Source organism: Oncorhynchus nerka, linkage group LG11, assembly GCF_034236695.1.
Source record: "Oncorhynchus nerka isolate Pitt River linkage group LG11, Oner_Uvic_2.0, whole genome shotgun sequence".
NCBI lineage: Eukaryota > Metazoa > Chordata > Actinopteri > Salmoniformes > Salmonidae > Oncorhynchus > Oncorhynchus nerka.
In genome coordinates this window covers 62015229-62031909 of record NC_088406.1, presented here as the reverse complement: position 1 = coordinate 62031909, position 16681 = coordinate 62015229, and the positions used below count along the sequence as shown (strand labels likewise).

General features: G+C 39.6%; 1 protein-coding gene across 3 annotated transcripts; it reads right to left on the bottom strand.

Annotated features, from left to right (window-relative positions):
* Positions 1-5112: 5112 nt before the first annotated feature.
* LOC115137531 (lymphocyte function-associated antigen 3-like) lies at positions 5113-11955 on the bottom strand. 3 transcript variants are annotated; one of them, XM_065024720.1, is made up of 6 exons: positions 11720-11955; positions 10923-11243; positions 10378-10680; positions 9493-9594; positions 9324-9374; positions 5113-8394 (listed from the first exon to the last, which is right to left on the bottom strand). In XM_065024720.1, the coding sequence occupies exons 1-5, from the start codon at positions 11760-11762 to the stop codon at positions 9343-9345; spliced, it is 801 nt and encodes a 266-aa protein (XP_064880792.1). In that variant the 5' UTR covers positions 11763-11955; the 3' UTR covers positions 5113-8394; positions 9324-9342. The 3 variants fall into 3 exon arrangements, with proteins under 3 accessions (XP_064880792.1, XP_064880793.1, XP_064880791.1); XM_065024721.1 differs by having other exon boundaries at positions 5113-8390; XM_065024719.1 differs by having other exon boundaries at positions 5113-9374.
* Between the last annotated feature and the right edge of the window lie 4726 nt (positions 11956-16681).

Genomic DNA, 16681 nt, shown 5'->3' with positions numbered 1-16681 from the left:
TGCTGGTGGTATTAACTTCAAGATTCTTTAGGTTCAAGTTATACTTACACTACTTAGTCCTCTTCGTCCCGGGTGGGACATAAAGCCTGCAAACAGTCTTCTACCCACTGGAGCCTTGGATCGCAGCTTACGCATGATATTCTCCATAAACTCCATCATCATCTCCTTTATCTTCAGCTCTGACATAGTGAAGTTTCTTGTCACACTGTCCCGGTGCAGACCATGTTTAGATCTCTCCTCCAGATCTGTTTCGCTTTGTCCCAAGAGCACCTATGCAATAGTACCATGTTTTCCATAAAGTAAACCGCCAGACTTCAACACCCTCTCTGGAAAAGAGAAAAGCTCTCCCCATGATGGATTGTACCTGCTGAATGTCAGATTGGTAGAAATCACAAAGTACTGTGGTGCGAAGGAGAGACTCAAGATCAACTCACTGTCTTAAATATCACAGTTGTTCTCTGAATACATAGCAATGTAGCAACTGAATGTCCTGTTGTGAAGGTTAGGAAACAAGTGATAGGACTGGTAGCTCTATGAATATGTCTGTATACACACTGAAATGAAGCTCACATGGTAATAAAGATTACCTGAGCATATGGGGCTGGAGAAATGATGGGGCTGGAGAAATGAAACCACTGTCAAATTAGACATGAACATATCAGATAACCACATCATATGACATAGCAATTGATTCTCCATGCCAAGACACTAGCAATTATTGCAATACTGCCCTAACAAAATGCCCCTTTCAGGTCAAGGGGAATTTAGAGAATAAGGATGATGAGGTCACCTGCATCAGCAGATGTTAACAAGTCGTTTACATCTTAGAGCTCTACAGTAGATGGCGCTAAACTGCCATAAAAGTGTTGGTACAGTCCTGCAGAATCAAAGAAGCTAATGATTCAAAGAATGAAATATGCTGAAAAGCCTCTATATATTTATGACAGTGCTGTAAACAAACCTACCTCAAATGTAGGCCCCATCCTTTTAATTCCACAGAGGAAATATATAATATCCGTTGTTTATGTGTCCCAGTGGGCACTAATACACATTAAAGTGAACATAGAAAAGACTTGTAGATGAGATAATGTCATTCTCCCTTCCTCTTATACCACACATGCACTATACACCGAGAAGACACAGAATAATTCAGCTTTTGCACCAGTTTTTCTGTGGCGGGAATTAAAAAGGCCTGCAAGGTAAAGTCACGTTTGAGATAAAGAATATACAGAGGATATATAAGTATGTTTTCCATTTAGATGCATATGGTGAGTGTGTTATTGTTGAAATGTTATATTAAAAACACAGCAATTGTGTAGGTTTTAGTACTACACAATGACAACCTTGATGGTCATCTTATTCTGTGGTAGTTTGGTTATTTTTGTATATCTGCCTGTTTCTCTTGTTTTGCAGTTGGAGTCCCAGCCCCCTACATTAGGAGCCTCAGGTCAGCTGTTAGTCCATCAGTTATTGAAAGCTGTTCAGTGGTGTGTTCTGTGGACAACTGAAAAGACGTTACCCTGGCCTGGTACAGAGGAGAGGGAAGACTGGATAACACAAATGGTCACACACACACACACACTAATTTGTCTCTACCCTCTGGAGAAAAAGGAAGAGGATAATGAGTCGTGGCCAAAAGTTGAGTTTTATCACTCCTCATCTGCTGTTGTCTGACAAAGACTTCCTTTGATCTCTCAACAATTTCCCAAAGCGGACAAGATTACCGGTACATTCTTACTTGCCAAACCCACATCCTGACACAATGTCAACAGAGTGCTATGTGTTAGTATTCTGCATCTGGCTGGTATAAGGCTAATCAAGGTAATTGTAAACACAGACATTATATCAGTCTAATTTCTATATATAATATTCAGGCTGTGGTACAAAATAGAAGCCCTACTGTATTAACAACACTTTCTCTCAGGTACTTGGCAGTCAGTTATCAGACTCGGAGTCAATAAGATTTTCAGACAAATGGGGCAGCAATATACAAGTCCATACGTGTTCATAAGATGAACAGGTTCAGCCAGTCAGTTGATGGCAGCTTTCTTTTTAAAAGTAAATAAGAAATCTTGCTTTAGGGTGTGTATGTGTACATATTGTACATGTATAGTAGCTGCGAAATATCCCAAGGTTTAAAGTTCTGTTCCTCAGAAACCTGATTACAAGGCAAATTACAAGGCATACGGGGATTAGGTTCCATTCAGCCACAACAGCGTTGTGTTGGGCGATTAGGCCTGACTGGCAGTCAACATTACAATTCATACCAAAGGTGTTCGATGGGGTTGAGGTCAGGGCTCTGTGCAGGCCAGTCAAGTTCTTCCACACCGATCTTGACAAACCATTTTTATATGGACCTCGCTTGCGTTGCTTACGGGGGCATTGTCATGCTGAAACAGGAAAGGGCCTTCACGGAACTGTTATCACAAAGTTGGAAGCATAGAATCATCTAAATGGCAACCCTGCTCATTTCCCCTGTCTGAGAGATGTGTGTGTGACCAGACCTGATGCGGACATGAAACGGTACAAAGACAAAATTGCAGGACTACTGCGGGAGTTTGAGAAACGTTTTCAGGTATTTGGTGAACTTGAGACAGAATTTTCAGTTTTTCGCTCACCTTTCACAGTTAAAGCTTCTGATCTGCCGGTCGAAATTCAGCTAGAGATAATTGATTTGCAGTGTGATGCAGATTTGAAGGGCAAATTTGCCTCTGTAGGTCTGGACAGATTTTATCAGTATCTACTACCAGGGTACCCCAAATTAACAGCCCTGGCTGCTAAAATTTTGTGCATGTTTGGGACAACCTACCTTTGTGAACAAATTTTCTCAGTGATGAATATCAATAAAACAAAAATGCGTTCAAGGCTCACAAACAAGCACTTAAATGACATTCTGAAAGTGACAGCTAGTCAGGACATGACACCTGGTGTTGATGCACTTGTACAGGCCAAAAGATGCCAAGTTTCAGGAACAAATACAAGTCCAGACTAGACTAACACCTTTAAAATGCTGCCTTAGATACTGTTTGCATTGAAAGAATACAGCTCTGTGAAGATGAATCCTTACTGTGGTGATTTAAAAAATGTGCACTTTAATGTTAGTCAGCAGCTTCAAAACAAAAGTTGTGTGATGGAATTCTACTGTTCATACAACTCCATAAATTTTCAATTTCGTGGAGCAGTGTAGCAGAGTATGGTATAATTTTAATGGTCCGGCCCACTTGACATCTCCCTAGGCCGTATGTGGCCCACGATGCGAAATGAGTTTGACACCCCTGATCTAGAATGTCATTGTATGCTGTAGCGTTCCCTTCACTGGAACTAAGGGGCCTAGTCCAAACCATGAAAAACAGCTCCAGACCATTATTCCTCCTCCACCAAACTTTACAGTTGGCACTATGCATTCGAGCAGGTAGCGCTCTCCTGGCATCTGCCAAACCCAGGTTCATCCATCAGACTGCCAGATGTTGAAGTGTGATTCATCACTCCAGAGAACTCCTTTCCACTGCTCTAGAGTCCAATGGGTGAGGAGCTTTACAACACTACAGCCGACACTTGGCATTATTCATGGTGATCTTAGGCTTGTGTGCGTGCGGCTGCTCGGCCATGGAAACCCATTTCATGAAACTCCCAACGAACAGTTCTTGTGCTGACATTGTTTCCAGGGGCAGTTTGGAACTTGGTACCGAGTGTTGCTAACGAGGACAGGCAATTTTTACGTGTTAACATTTCAGCACTCAGCTGTCCCGTTCTGTGAGCTTTTGTGGCCTACCACTCTCCGGCTGAGCCATCGTTTTGCTTCTAGAATTCCCACTTCACAATAACAGCACTTACAGTTGGCCAGGGCATCTCTAGCAGGGCAGAAATATGAATAATTGACTTGTTGGAAAGGTGGCATCCTATGACAGTGCCACGTTGAAAGTCACTGAGTAATGCCATTCTACTGCCAATGTTTGTTATGGAGATTGCATGGCAATGTGCTCAATTTTATACACCTGTCAGCAACAGGTGAGGCTGAAATAGCCAAATACACTAATTTGAAGGTGTGTCCACATACTTTTGTATATATAGTGTACGTAGTGCACTTAAAAATACATTTTGTGGTTAATTACCATGTACCAAATTTTAAAAAACAAGTTAAATGTGTCGCATTTTAAATTCTAGGCCTACTTATGGTTTTGTGACAGAAAATGTTGCGTAGGTATAGCGAATGTGCTCTCTGGTATTGGCACATGCGCTCTAGCCAACAGCTAGCAGATAGTGCGGGTATAGCCTACATGATGAAAATATTATGGACAAAAGTGAGAGATTATTTTTATTTGTCAAGTTAAGCATCGGTTATCATGTGGCCAGAATAAGGCCCTCAATATTTATTAAAAAAGGAGCATCAAGCTCATCACCTTAAACTTTCACCACCCTGTTAAATTCATTATATTTTATATATTCCGCAGCCTAATAAACTGCATGCAAATTAATTACTTAAAAATCATACAATGTGATTTTCTGGATTTTTGTTTTAGATTGTCTCTCACAGTTGAAGTGTACATATGATAAAAAAATGACAGACCTCTACATGCTTTGTAAGTAGGAAAACCTGCCAAATCGACAGTAATGTAACAAAATGTGGAAAAACTTAAGGGGTCTGAATACTTTCCGAAGGCACGATAGGCTTAGCCTCGTATATCCATCCTAATCTCATGATCTTTAGAATGTGTTTTGCAATTTGTGTAGCAAAACACTTTGTAAGATCAGGAGGGTTATAGGAGGCTAGTATAGACCTTCGTCACATTATGAAATCGAATGTCTGGTATTAACTTACAAGTGGTTTGTTTAAGAAGTCCAGTGGTTATGTTGGCAAAGCATGCTTACTGGAGTGAAGTTCTTCCCAACTTAACTAGATTTCCCAACTTCATTGATTGTTCTACAATAGTTGGGTAACACAGTTTACACATATGTATTCTTGCAAATGAAAGAAGATAAATGTGTTTGACATCTTGGAATATAGAGTTGATTATAGAACCCATGGGTAGAAGATCACCAAAGGTGGCCAATCCATGGTCTTGCAAGGCTGAAGTTCTGTCACGATCGTCATATAGAGACCAAGGCGCAGCGTGATATGAATACATTCTTCTTTAATTAAAGGAAGAACACTAAACAAACGACCTTGCCGCTATATCAACCGTGTGCTGACATGCAACTACACATAGACAATAACCCACAAAACCAAAATGGCAACCTAAATAGGATCGCCATCAGAGACAACGATAAACAGCTGCCTCTGATTGGGAACCAATTCAGGCCACCACATTACCTAGACATACAAAAAACCCATAGACATACAAAATCCCTAGACAGGACAAAAAACACCTAGACAATACAAAAACTAAACCAACTACCCTCGTCACACCCTGACCTAACCAAAGATAATCAAGAAAACAAAGACATCTAAGGTCAGGGCGTGACAAGTTCATGCATGTTTTTGTTCCAGCGCAACCTGAATGAATGAATCATGGTCCTTTTCCTGAAGACCATAATAAGTTTAATCAGTTTGTTGTTTTATTAGTGCTTCACTGGAACAAAATCCTGCTGACTTCAGTCTTTGGAATAAGTTTGGCCACCCCTATTACAACCCGTTTATGTTTAATGCTGACATGTCATAACATGATGCAGCCACCTCCATGCTTGAAAATATGAAGAGTGGTAATCAGTGATGTGTTAGATTTTCCCCAAACGTAACACTTTGTATTCAGGACATTGAGTTCATTTCTTTGCCATGTTTTTTTGCAATTTGTCTGTAGTGCCATATTTTCAAACAGGATGTATGTTTTGGAATATTTTTATTCTGTACAGGCTTCCTTCTTTTCACTGTGTCATTTAAGTTAGTATTGTGGAGTATCTATAATGTTGTTGACCCATCCTCAGTTTTCTATTATCACAGCCATTAAGCTCTGTAACTGTTTTAAAGTCACCATTGGCCTCATGGTTGAAATCCCTGAGTGGTTTCCTTCCTCTCCGACAACTGAGTTAGGAATTTTGCATGTATCTTTATAGTAACTGTGTCTCTTGATTACATCATCTAAAGTGCAATTAATAACTTCACCAAAGGGATATTTCTAAAAACATAATTACACGTTGACATAATGGGGTATTGTGTGTAGGCCAGTGACACAAAATTGCAATTAAATACATTTTAAATTCAGGCTGTAACACAACAAAATGGGGAAAAAGTCAAGATGTGTGAATACTTTCTCAATGCACTGTAGATCTCAAGTCAGAATACCTACCACCCATTATGCACATACGGGTATTTGATAGTACCATTAAAAAAATGTTTTGCATGTGCCTTGTAATTTACAGTATGTACACTAAAAGGTAGTGTACTCTCCCTAAAGCAAACGTTGCTCATTTACTTTCAAAAGACCGCAAACATCAACTAACTGCCTGATCCTGTTCATCTTATGAACAGGTATGGACTTGTTGAGTTGTTTCCCCAGTCCTCTGAAAGTCTTACTGACCTGACCAGTCTGGTAACTGGCGACCAAAAGCTTGAGAGAAAGCTTTGTTAATTACAGCAGTGTTTCTATTTTGTACCACATACTGGATTGGACAGGATGTCATTATACTTACAAATTAGACAGAGTGATGTAATGGCTGCATGCTATTAAATAAGTTAGCCCTACACCAGGCAGATACAGAATAATAACCAACGAGCTCACAGTCACATGTCAGAATTAGACATGTTTCTCAAACGTCAAATTTCCAAACGTTTAAGGTTAAGTTTAGGCATTTAACTCTGAATTTATAAGGTTAGGGTGACGTTTAGGCATTAACTCTGAATTCTTACATTTTAGGCATTAAATCAGAATGCTTAAGGTTAGGGTTGAGGTTTGGGATAGGCTTAATTAAAACAGAAATAACTTTCTCTCGCTGGTTTCGAACATGCAACCTTTGGAACCAGAGGCAGATGAACCTACATGAAGTTAACAGTTCTCTCTTTTATCCCTAGTGGCCGGTCTTTACAAAATCTCCTGACATCCTCAAACATGGATGGATTTATATACAGTACCAGTCAAACGTTTGGACACACCTACTCATTACAGGGTTTTTAAAATATATTTTTACTATTTTCTACATTGTAGAATAATAGGGGAGACATCAACATTATGAAATAACACATAAGAAATCATGTCGTAACCCAAAAAGGTTTTCTTCTTCAATGTAGCCACCATTTGCCTTGATGTCAGCTTTGCACACTCTTGGCATTCTCTCAACCAGCTTCATGAGGTAGTCACCTGGAATGCATTTCAATTAACAGGTGTGCCTTGTATAGAAGTTAATACATTTGAGCCAATCTGTTGTGTTGTGTCAAGGTAGGGGTGGCATACAGAAGATAGCCCTATTTGGTAAAAGACCAAGTCCATATTATGGCAGGAACAGCTCAAATAATCAAAAAGAAACGACAGTCCATCATTACATTAAGACATGAAGGCCAGCCAATGCGGAAAATTTCAAGAAAGGTGAACGTTTCTTCAAGTGCAATGAGACTCTCTAGAGCGGAGATACAGGTAGGACAAACCTTCGTGAAAACATTCTCCACAAGTTTAAACATGCCCATGAGATCAGCAGGTTTGGGAAGTCGGTTACAAGCATTTTGAAAATAAATGGTAAAACTGTTTCAGGGAGTGGATGTAGTGCCATGATTTAACTAATTTGCTTGTTTAAATACTACTAATCCTGGTTTTCAGACAAATGTTATGACCTAAATAATAATAATATAGTATTTTTACCAAGTAAAGTACACCACAATGAAAAAGTACACATCTAAAATTACACTAAAGACATACACATTATGCAACAGACAAATAAATAGCGGTGCTATTTGTATGTGAAATGACACTCAATTATACAATAGTGGCAATGAAAGGTATAAATGTGAGATCGGTATAAATTCTTTATGGCTTTTTTTGTGTTTTTTTGGGGTGGAAATGTAATTTGCTGAGCTGGAGCACAAGGACCAGGTCAACCTTGTGGTTGACAAATGTTAAGACTTAAACAACAACAATTAAGTTGCATTTTTATCAAGCATATTTCTTGTAAAGTAAAAGGTACAATCCTATGAAAAAGACACATTTAAAATGACAGTAAAGACATACACAGTATTTAACATTGTCAGAGTGTTATGGTTGCCAACCTATAGCACCATCCCAACGTGAAACATGTAGGACCAATGCTGTCGTTGGTCTGGCCCCTGACCTAAGACCAATCCGGAATGGCTAAACCTACCAGGGGCCCAAGCCCCCTCCGGCGTAGCTCTCAGGGTCATTGAGACACACAAGCCTCTAAACCACGCCAAGGTCACAGCTTTGAGAGAGGAGTGATTGAATCCAGTCCTGTCTGAACAAAAGGTAAGATTCTGAGTACAAAACAGACTCTTCTGGTAAACAGATGCCTCCGGTGCCAGATACCAGTATATACTCAACCTGTAAAGTCAGGACTTAAACAAATAGAAACAGAAACCTGTAATTCAATAAGGTCCAAATCTACGGAGCAAAAATATAAACGCAACATGGAACAATTTAAACGATTTTACTGAGTTACAGTTGATATAAGGAAATCAGTCAGTTTATATAAATAAATTAGGCCCTATGGATTTCACATGACTGGGCAGGGGCGCAGCCATAAGTGAGGCCGGTTGGACGTACTGCCAAATTCTCTAAGACAACGTTTTAGGCGGCTTATGGTAGAGAAGGGAGCATTCAATTCTCTGGCAACAGCTCTGGTGGACATTCCTGCAGTCAGCATGTCAATTGCACTCTCCCTCAAAACTTGAGACATCTGTGGAATTGTGTTGTGTGGAAAAACTGCACATTTTAGAGTGGCCTTTTATTGTGAACCTGTGTAATGATCAATGATCATGCTGTTTAATCAGCTTCGGGATATGCACACCTGTCAGGTGGATGGAATTTTTTTGGCAAAGGAGAAATGCTCGCTAACAGGTATGTAAACAAATTTGTGCCGAAAAATTGAGAGAAATAAGCTATTTCTGCGTATGGAAAAATTCTGGGATATTTCAGCTCATGAAACATGGGACCAACACTTCACATGTTGCGTTTATATTTTTGTTCAGTATATTTGCATTCTATGCTTGTTCTTGTGTATTCTGTATTTTCACATTGGCTGGTATGTTATACAAGCCAACAACAAGTGACTACTTACTTCCTAAATGTGTGTGTGTGTGTGTTCACAGATACAGAAGTTGCATAGAAAACCAAGTAGCATAATATGCACACACATATATACACTTCCATAAACACTGACCGTACCAATCTCTGAAAGATCACATCAGGATCCTTCTTCTTCTCTTTGCTTGCAGGCTGCATTGAAATAAAGGGAAAAGGCATAATATTACATGATTACCTACAGTGTATGTTCTGTGTTTGTTGCCTTCAGGGTGGTCTGTATGATGTCAACTGTAACACAGGTTGTACTTACCTCCACATTTTATGATTTTAACTGCCCAGAATATACCACCACTTATTATCCCAACTGATAGCAATGTGACCAGTGCGATTGGGACAGGATTGCGACCAGACCCTGTCAGGAATAAAATGGGGGGGGGGGTGTTAATCAACTGTATGTTGTATGTGGCCTTGCCCTGTATTCACCTGAAGCCTATATTCTTCCCGTCTAAATTAAATTCAGCTGTTCAAACCCATGCCATGTGCTTTAGTCAATACTGATGAATGACATTGATGAAGGTATTATAAGGTTGGCTCAAGGATAATAGGAAAATAAATACAGAAATCAGCTGGCTGTAATACAGAAGTTAAAAAATATGATAATACGCATGTTGAGGAATTTGTAAAAACTGCCCACAGGTTTTAATGTTAAAAATACAATTTGTTAGTTTTAAACTTACTATCCTACAAAATAAGTTGTTAGTGAGCTTCAGCTGGTATTTATCTCCCCCTAGAATTAGAGGAAACGAAGAGCAGACAATCTGTCTGGGGGTTGGCTCTGCCCAATGAAATCTCTGGTGAGCTCATTATAAACAGAGCTTGCTATTTAGTGGTCTGCCATTACAGGGTCCCATTACTGACCCACAAAATGGAAAAACAATACTACAGTGCCTTGCGAAAGTATTCGGCCTCCTTGAACTTTGCGACCTTTTGCCACATTTCAGGCTTCAAACATAAAGATATAAAACTGTATTTTTTGTGAAGAATCAACAACAAGTGGGACACAATCATGAAGTGGAACGACATTTATTGGATATTTCAAACTTTTTTAACAAATCAAAAACTGAGAAATTGGGCGTGCAAAATTAGGGGGGGCCGAATACTTTTGCAAGGCACTGTATATGCAGTGTTGACATACCTTTGAGGGCAGAGCGTGAGGACAATTGAGGGCAGAGCATTTTAATGTTGAGCGGCGTTGGTTTTGAGTCAGCAGGGTTGGAAGCCTCACAGCTGTAGGTGTCAACATTTCTTTTGTTTAACTCCAGAGGGAGAGAGAGATTGGCTAGAAGATCAGGGCTGCTGGTCTGGTTGAGTATCTCCTCTCCTCTGTACCATGACAAGATCACCTCTCTCCCGTTCTTCACAGTGCACACCAAGGAACAGCTCACTTTTTCAAATGGACTGTCCACTGAGTGACTGATGTGAGGAGCAGACACTGAGGCTGGGATAGCAGAATGATTTAGCAGTGACTCAATGACAAACAGAGATTTAAACTCATGTGTTTACAGTAAAAACTAAGATGTCATAAATGAGACCTAAACATATATGAAGAAGTGGGCTATTTCTTTTTCAAACTCTAAATACAAAGGTATGTTTTTTGATCTTCATTGAAAACAACTCTGGGTAACAGACTAAGTGGGAGAATGGAAAAAAGGGAAGTAAAACAAGAAGCCAGACACGCACCATAGACAGTTAGATTTGCAATCTTAGATGAACTCTGTGTATTGATGATAAGTATTTTATAAAGTCCAGAGTCGCTGATGGTGAGGTTTCTGATGGTGAGAGATCCAGTCTGAGTATCCAGCTTCAGTCTGTCTTTGAACTTCCAACTGTAGTCAGTTGTAATCACACCAGCATTCAGCAGCGCTATGTTATCAAATGAATCTGAACGACTCAATGGGAAAGACCATGCCATAATAGTGCCACTAGGTAGGTAATTAAGTCCAGTCGGTAAAGTTACTTTCATTCCCTCTTTTCCCGACACATTTACAGCATCAATCAGATCTGAAAATAAGAAAGAAAACATTGGCTAAGGGCAGTAGCTACATCAATACAAGGCATTAACAGGACTAAATCCTGTAGGCGATCCTGGATCCAAGCCAAGCACATGATAGACTAGGATTAATTAATTTATACTTTTACAGTACGCAGTGACATACTTACTTTTTTGTTTGTATTGTCTTCGTATTATTTATTTAAAAAATGTGTTCCATTGAGTTGTAGTTATGGCTCCTAGGTGTAGCCTAGTTCACATTTATAACTCTTTAACACTAAATAACACTATTTTTTACCTTTATTTAACCAGTAGAGAACACATTTCCTCTTTTACAAAAACAACATGACCAAAAAGCAAATTTATAACAGCATTTCTTTCTGCACTTTTGTAATAATAGCCTATTCACATAATTTACACAAGAGTTATGTAACATGATAGTAGCCTACTTTTGTAATTAACTCACAGTTTGGCAAGACAGACTTACCACTTTCGAGCAAGAGTAATATCCAGAGAACAGAGTTGATCATTTTCCATTTCAATAGGGTACTCAGATTAAGGTTAATTCAAAGATACATTGTCTGTCTGTTTGTGGGCGGGTATATTTTGTGGAACGGGGTGGGTATAATTTGTGGAACGTTCCAACAGGAATGCGTTCCAAAAACTTCGTAAATATCAATTTTGATAACAAAAAACGCATATAAAGTCGAATAGCGGTAAAATGAGATACCTTGTAAGGGATGAGCTATGTAATTACGTTTTTCACTCACCACGTTTATTTCGGGAAAATGTCTCTCTTCATTCTGGTAGGCTCCACCATTTCTCATTCCTTGGTATAGTTATTATTTCTCGTGTTCCGCATTCGCATTCGCTGGTGAACTCTGTTGCGCCTCAATTAGGCTATCGCTATGGTTGAAATGTAACTAATGGCCGCTAGCCCCAGTATGTTAATTAGCTAGGTGGCTTGTAGTCAATTGTTTCCTATGATACTGTATAAACCAGCCTACTCGTACTACAGAAACGTACATTGTAGTTTTTACTCCATACACTTTCCATGATGTAAAAACACTTGAAAGTACTACTTAAGTCAGTTTTTTTTGTATCTGTACTTTTACTCTTTCTATTTCTTTACAACTTTTAATTTGACTTCATTTCTAAAGAAAATAATGTATTTTTTTTACTCCATACAGTTTCCCTGACACCCAAAAGTACTTGTTGCATTTCAAATGCTTAGCCGGACAGGAAAATGGTCCAATTCACACACTTAATAAGAGAACATCCCTGGTCATCCCTACTGCCTCTGGTCTAGCAGACTCACTACACACATGCTTCGTTTGTAAATTATGTCTGAGTGTTGGAGTGTTCCCATGGCTATTTATTCAATAAAAAAAAACAAGAGAATCGTGCTGTCTAGTTTGCTTAATATAAGGAAGGTCAAATCATTTATACTTTACCACTGATACTTAAGTGTATTTTAGCAATGGCGTTTACTTAGTATTTTACTGGGTGACTTTCACTTGAGTCATTTTCTATTCGTATATCTTTACTTTTACTCAAGTATGACAATTGGGTACTTTTTCAACCACTGTTCAAGATTATTAGCACCCAAGACCCAACATTCACTTAGTGGTTTGAAGTAGGAGTGCTAAACTTGGATCTGTTTAGTATTTCTGAGTAGAATGAATAACATTACTTTGACAGGGGGGAGACTGATTCCAGTTCAGCATTCTTAGCCTGAGACATTTCATAAATGCATACAGAGGAGTACTGTTCTACGATCAGCTTTGCCTAGATCATACTGAATCAGTTGTCTCTGGAACAAGATTATATGGACAGGGGTGGGTTTGATTGTAGCTCAGCACGCCTACTCAACACCAGTTGCTATAACCTAACATTTTCTAATCCAATTTCCCTTGCTGTCTAATGTCCTTCCAGAACCCCACCTCAACATTGTTCGGTCAAGGCAACAAAAGCAAGTTGGCATGCTCTTGCAAGGATTTTAACTCACAACTTTGGGAATTCACCACCTTAACCACTGCTACAACTATTTCTAAGCTATCTTAACATGTGGGTTTCTTTAGGGGGACCAATATTAAGAACACCTTTGAATGGTCTACAAAGCATGCCCCCAGGTAAAAGTAGGCTTTTTCAGAAAAGGGTTGTAATGTTATCACAACTCTATTATAAGGACATTCTATACAAGGTGTCACTTCTTTCGTGCTATTTGATGGGAACTAGCCCCTGTCCCCCTACACACCTCAAGTGTGCTCTTTCAGGCCCACAAAGGCAACAAGAAAAATGTTGCTCTATTAATTGCTCCTCTGGGATTTCAACTCTCAAACCTTCCTTTGGAGATCAACCACCATAACCACGACTCTACTGGTCAGACAGAGTCAAAATGTTAAGGGGTACTTAAAAATGCACACACCAAAGACAAGATTTCAGAGGTTGGAGAATGATGTGGGGGCTTGTACTTCTTGGATCCATCAACCGTTCCTCAATCTTCTTCTGATGACTACAAGCGTAGATTACGAACCTTCAAAACCTACATTATAGGATGGATGTGTTTAGGAATGGGGGACGCAATTCCAAACTTACGTGTTTCCAATTACCAACAAATAGACGCCAGAAATGTTATACCATCATCCTGTTATTGTACCTTTTCCCCTTCATTTGCCTACTACTGTTTCTAAGCTATCATAACATGTGTTTTTTTTCAGGGGGACCAGGTATCGGAACACCTTTGAATGGTCTACAAAGCTTGCCCCCAGGTAAAAGTAGGCTTTTGCAGAAAAGGGTTGCATTGTTACTCCACGACATAATATCTTATCACAACTCTATTAAAAGGACGTTCTATACTGGGTGTGACTTCATTCATGCTATTTGATGGGAACTAGCCCCTGTCCCCCTACACCTCAAGTTTGCTCTTTCAGGCCCATAAAGGCAACAAGAAAAATGTTGCTCTATTAATTGCTCCTCTGGGATTTGAACTCTCAAAAAGTCATTTGAGGATCAACCACCATAACCACTACGCTCCCGGTCAGACAGAGTTAACACAGAGCATTTGGATGTATTGAGACTCCTTCCCTTTTTTTTTACATGCCTTTTACATTACCTTACAGCCTTATTGTAAAATCGATTACATTTGAATTTTCCCTCAATCTACATACAATACCCTATAATGACAAAGCGAAAATCGGGTTTATACATTTTAGCAAATTCATTACATATAAAAAACAGAAATACCTTATTTACATAACGAGTCATCCCCTTTGCAATGAGACTCACATTGAGCTCAGGTGCATCCTGTTTTGATTCATCATCCTAGAGCTGTTTCTACAACTTGATTGGAGTCCACCTGTGGTAAATTCAATTGATTTGACATGATTTGGAAAGGCACACAGCTGTCTATATAAGGTCCCACAGTTGACAGTGCATGCCAGAGCAAAAACCAAGCCAAATCAAATTTTATTTGTCACGTGCCGAATACAACAGTTGTGGACCTTACTGTGAATTGCTTATTTACAAGCCCTTAACCAACAATGCAGGTCAAGAAATAGAGTTAAGAAAATATTTCCTAAGTAAACTAAAGTCCTAAAATAAAATCCATAAGTAACACAAGAAAATTACATAACAATAACGAGGCTATATACATGGGGTACCAGTACTGAGTCAATGTGCGGGGGTACAGGTTAGTTAATTTGTAAAGTGACTTTGCATAGATAATAAACAGTGAATAGCAGACGTGTAAAAACACTGGGGGGCCATTCCTCTGACACCGCTTAGTATATAGGTCCTTGATGTCAGGAAGCTTTGCCCCAGAAATTTACTGAGCCGTACGCACTCTCTGTACACACAGGTTAAAACATCAACACAAACACTGAACCAATTATATTCATTTGGGGACAGGTCGAAAAGCATTAAACATGCACTTGCTAGCTAATTTGTCTTATTTAGCTAGCTTGCTGTTGCTAGCTAATTTGTCCTGGGATGTAAACATTGAGTTGTTATTTGACCTGAAATGCACAAGGACCTCTACTCCGACAATTAATCCACACATAAAACGGCCAACCGAATTGTTTCTAGTCATCTCTCCTCCTTCCAGTCTTTTTCATCTTTGAACTTATATGGTGATCGGCATCTAAACTTTCATAGTATTACCACGACAACCGGCAAAACAGTTTGTCTTTCAATCATCCACGTCGGTATAACCAATGAGGAGATGGCACGTGGGTACCTGCTTCTATAAAACCAACGAGGAGATGGGAGAGGTAGGACTTTAGGGCGATCAGAAATAGAAAATACTTATATTTTAGCCCTTGGCATCGCAGACGCTCGTTGTTGTTGTCTCGCACGAGCAGTGTGGGTGCAATAATTGAATAACATGGTTTTCTAAATTTATTTTGCAATGCTCGCGCACGCAATGTGTCCAGTCTGGTCCGTATGTGACAGTTATACTGAGAGATGGTTGTGAGTTTTCACGGGTTGTGGTAAAAGATGTTCCTTACATTCTATGGGATCCTTATCACATCTGGGTACAGCTCTGTTCCAAGAAGACACATGTACTGGTCACTTGACAGTGATGTACACAATGAAAGCATTTCAGATGCAATGCGGAGAAATCGCTTTGATGAAATAATGGCCTCAGTTCATGTGGTTGACAACACAAAGATCACTGACGACCCATTTTTTTAAGGTTAGGCCCATCTTCTCTGAGCTCAATCAGTCATACAAAGTCATGCCATTTCAGGAATGGCTGTCAGTGGATGAGCATGAACCGATACTATGGCCGACATGGATGTAAGCAATCCATTAGAGGTAAACCAATCCGTTTTGTTTGCAAGCTATGGAGCCTTGCCTCATCCAGTGGTTACATATATCACATGGAGCCATATGGTGGATCCCACACTCTCCTCCCTGAGACTGGGTTGGGTCAGGGACCCAGTGTCGTTCTCGGTCTTGCAGAGCAATCTCAGGTGCCTCAAGGTTGCAAGTTTCTTCATGACAACATCTTCACTTCGCTTGCACTCCTCGATGAAATGACAAAAAGAGGATATAGGCGCTCTGGAACGATGAGGCAAAATCGTCTGTTTGATGTCCCATTCAAGCCACAGAAGGACTTCATGAAGTTACTCTGGGAACCTCTGAGGTTCTGACCCAAGGAGACAAGTTGCTGGTCCGTTAGAAAGACAATAACATTGTCACAGTGGCAACACACATGGAGGAGAAATACAGTGAGAACTCTGTCAAGAGATGGAACAAGGAGCAACGTGCCTTTGACAAAGTCCCACAACCAAAATGCATCAACCGATACAATGAGCACATTGGTGGTGTTGAACTTCACGACCTACAGGTTTCAAGATACCATATCTCCATCAGGTCTAAGAAGTGGTGGTGGCTCATCTTTGGTTAAATAAAGGCAAAATAAAATAAAAAAATCTTTGCATGG

Coding starts and splice junctions, on each gene's coding strand:
- LOC115137531 (XM_065024719.1), bottom strand. CDS start 11,762: ATGATCAACTCTGTTCTCTGGATATTACTCTTGCTCGAAAGTG. Junction 11,244..11,719: donor ATTACTCTTGCTCGAAAGTG/GTAAGTCTGTCT, acceptor TCTTATTTTCAG/ATCTGATTGATGCTGTAAAT. Junction 9,595..10,377: donor CTCACGCTCTGCCCTCAAAG/GTATGTCAACAC, acceptor TATTCCTGACAG/GGTCTGGTCGCAATCCTGTC.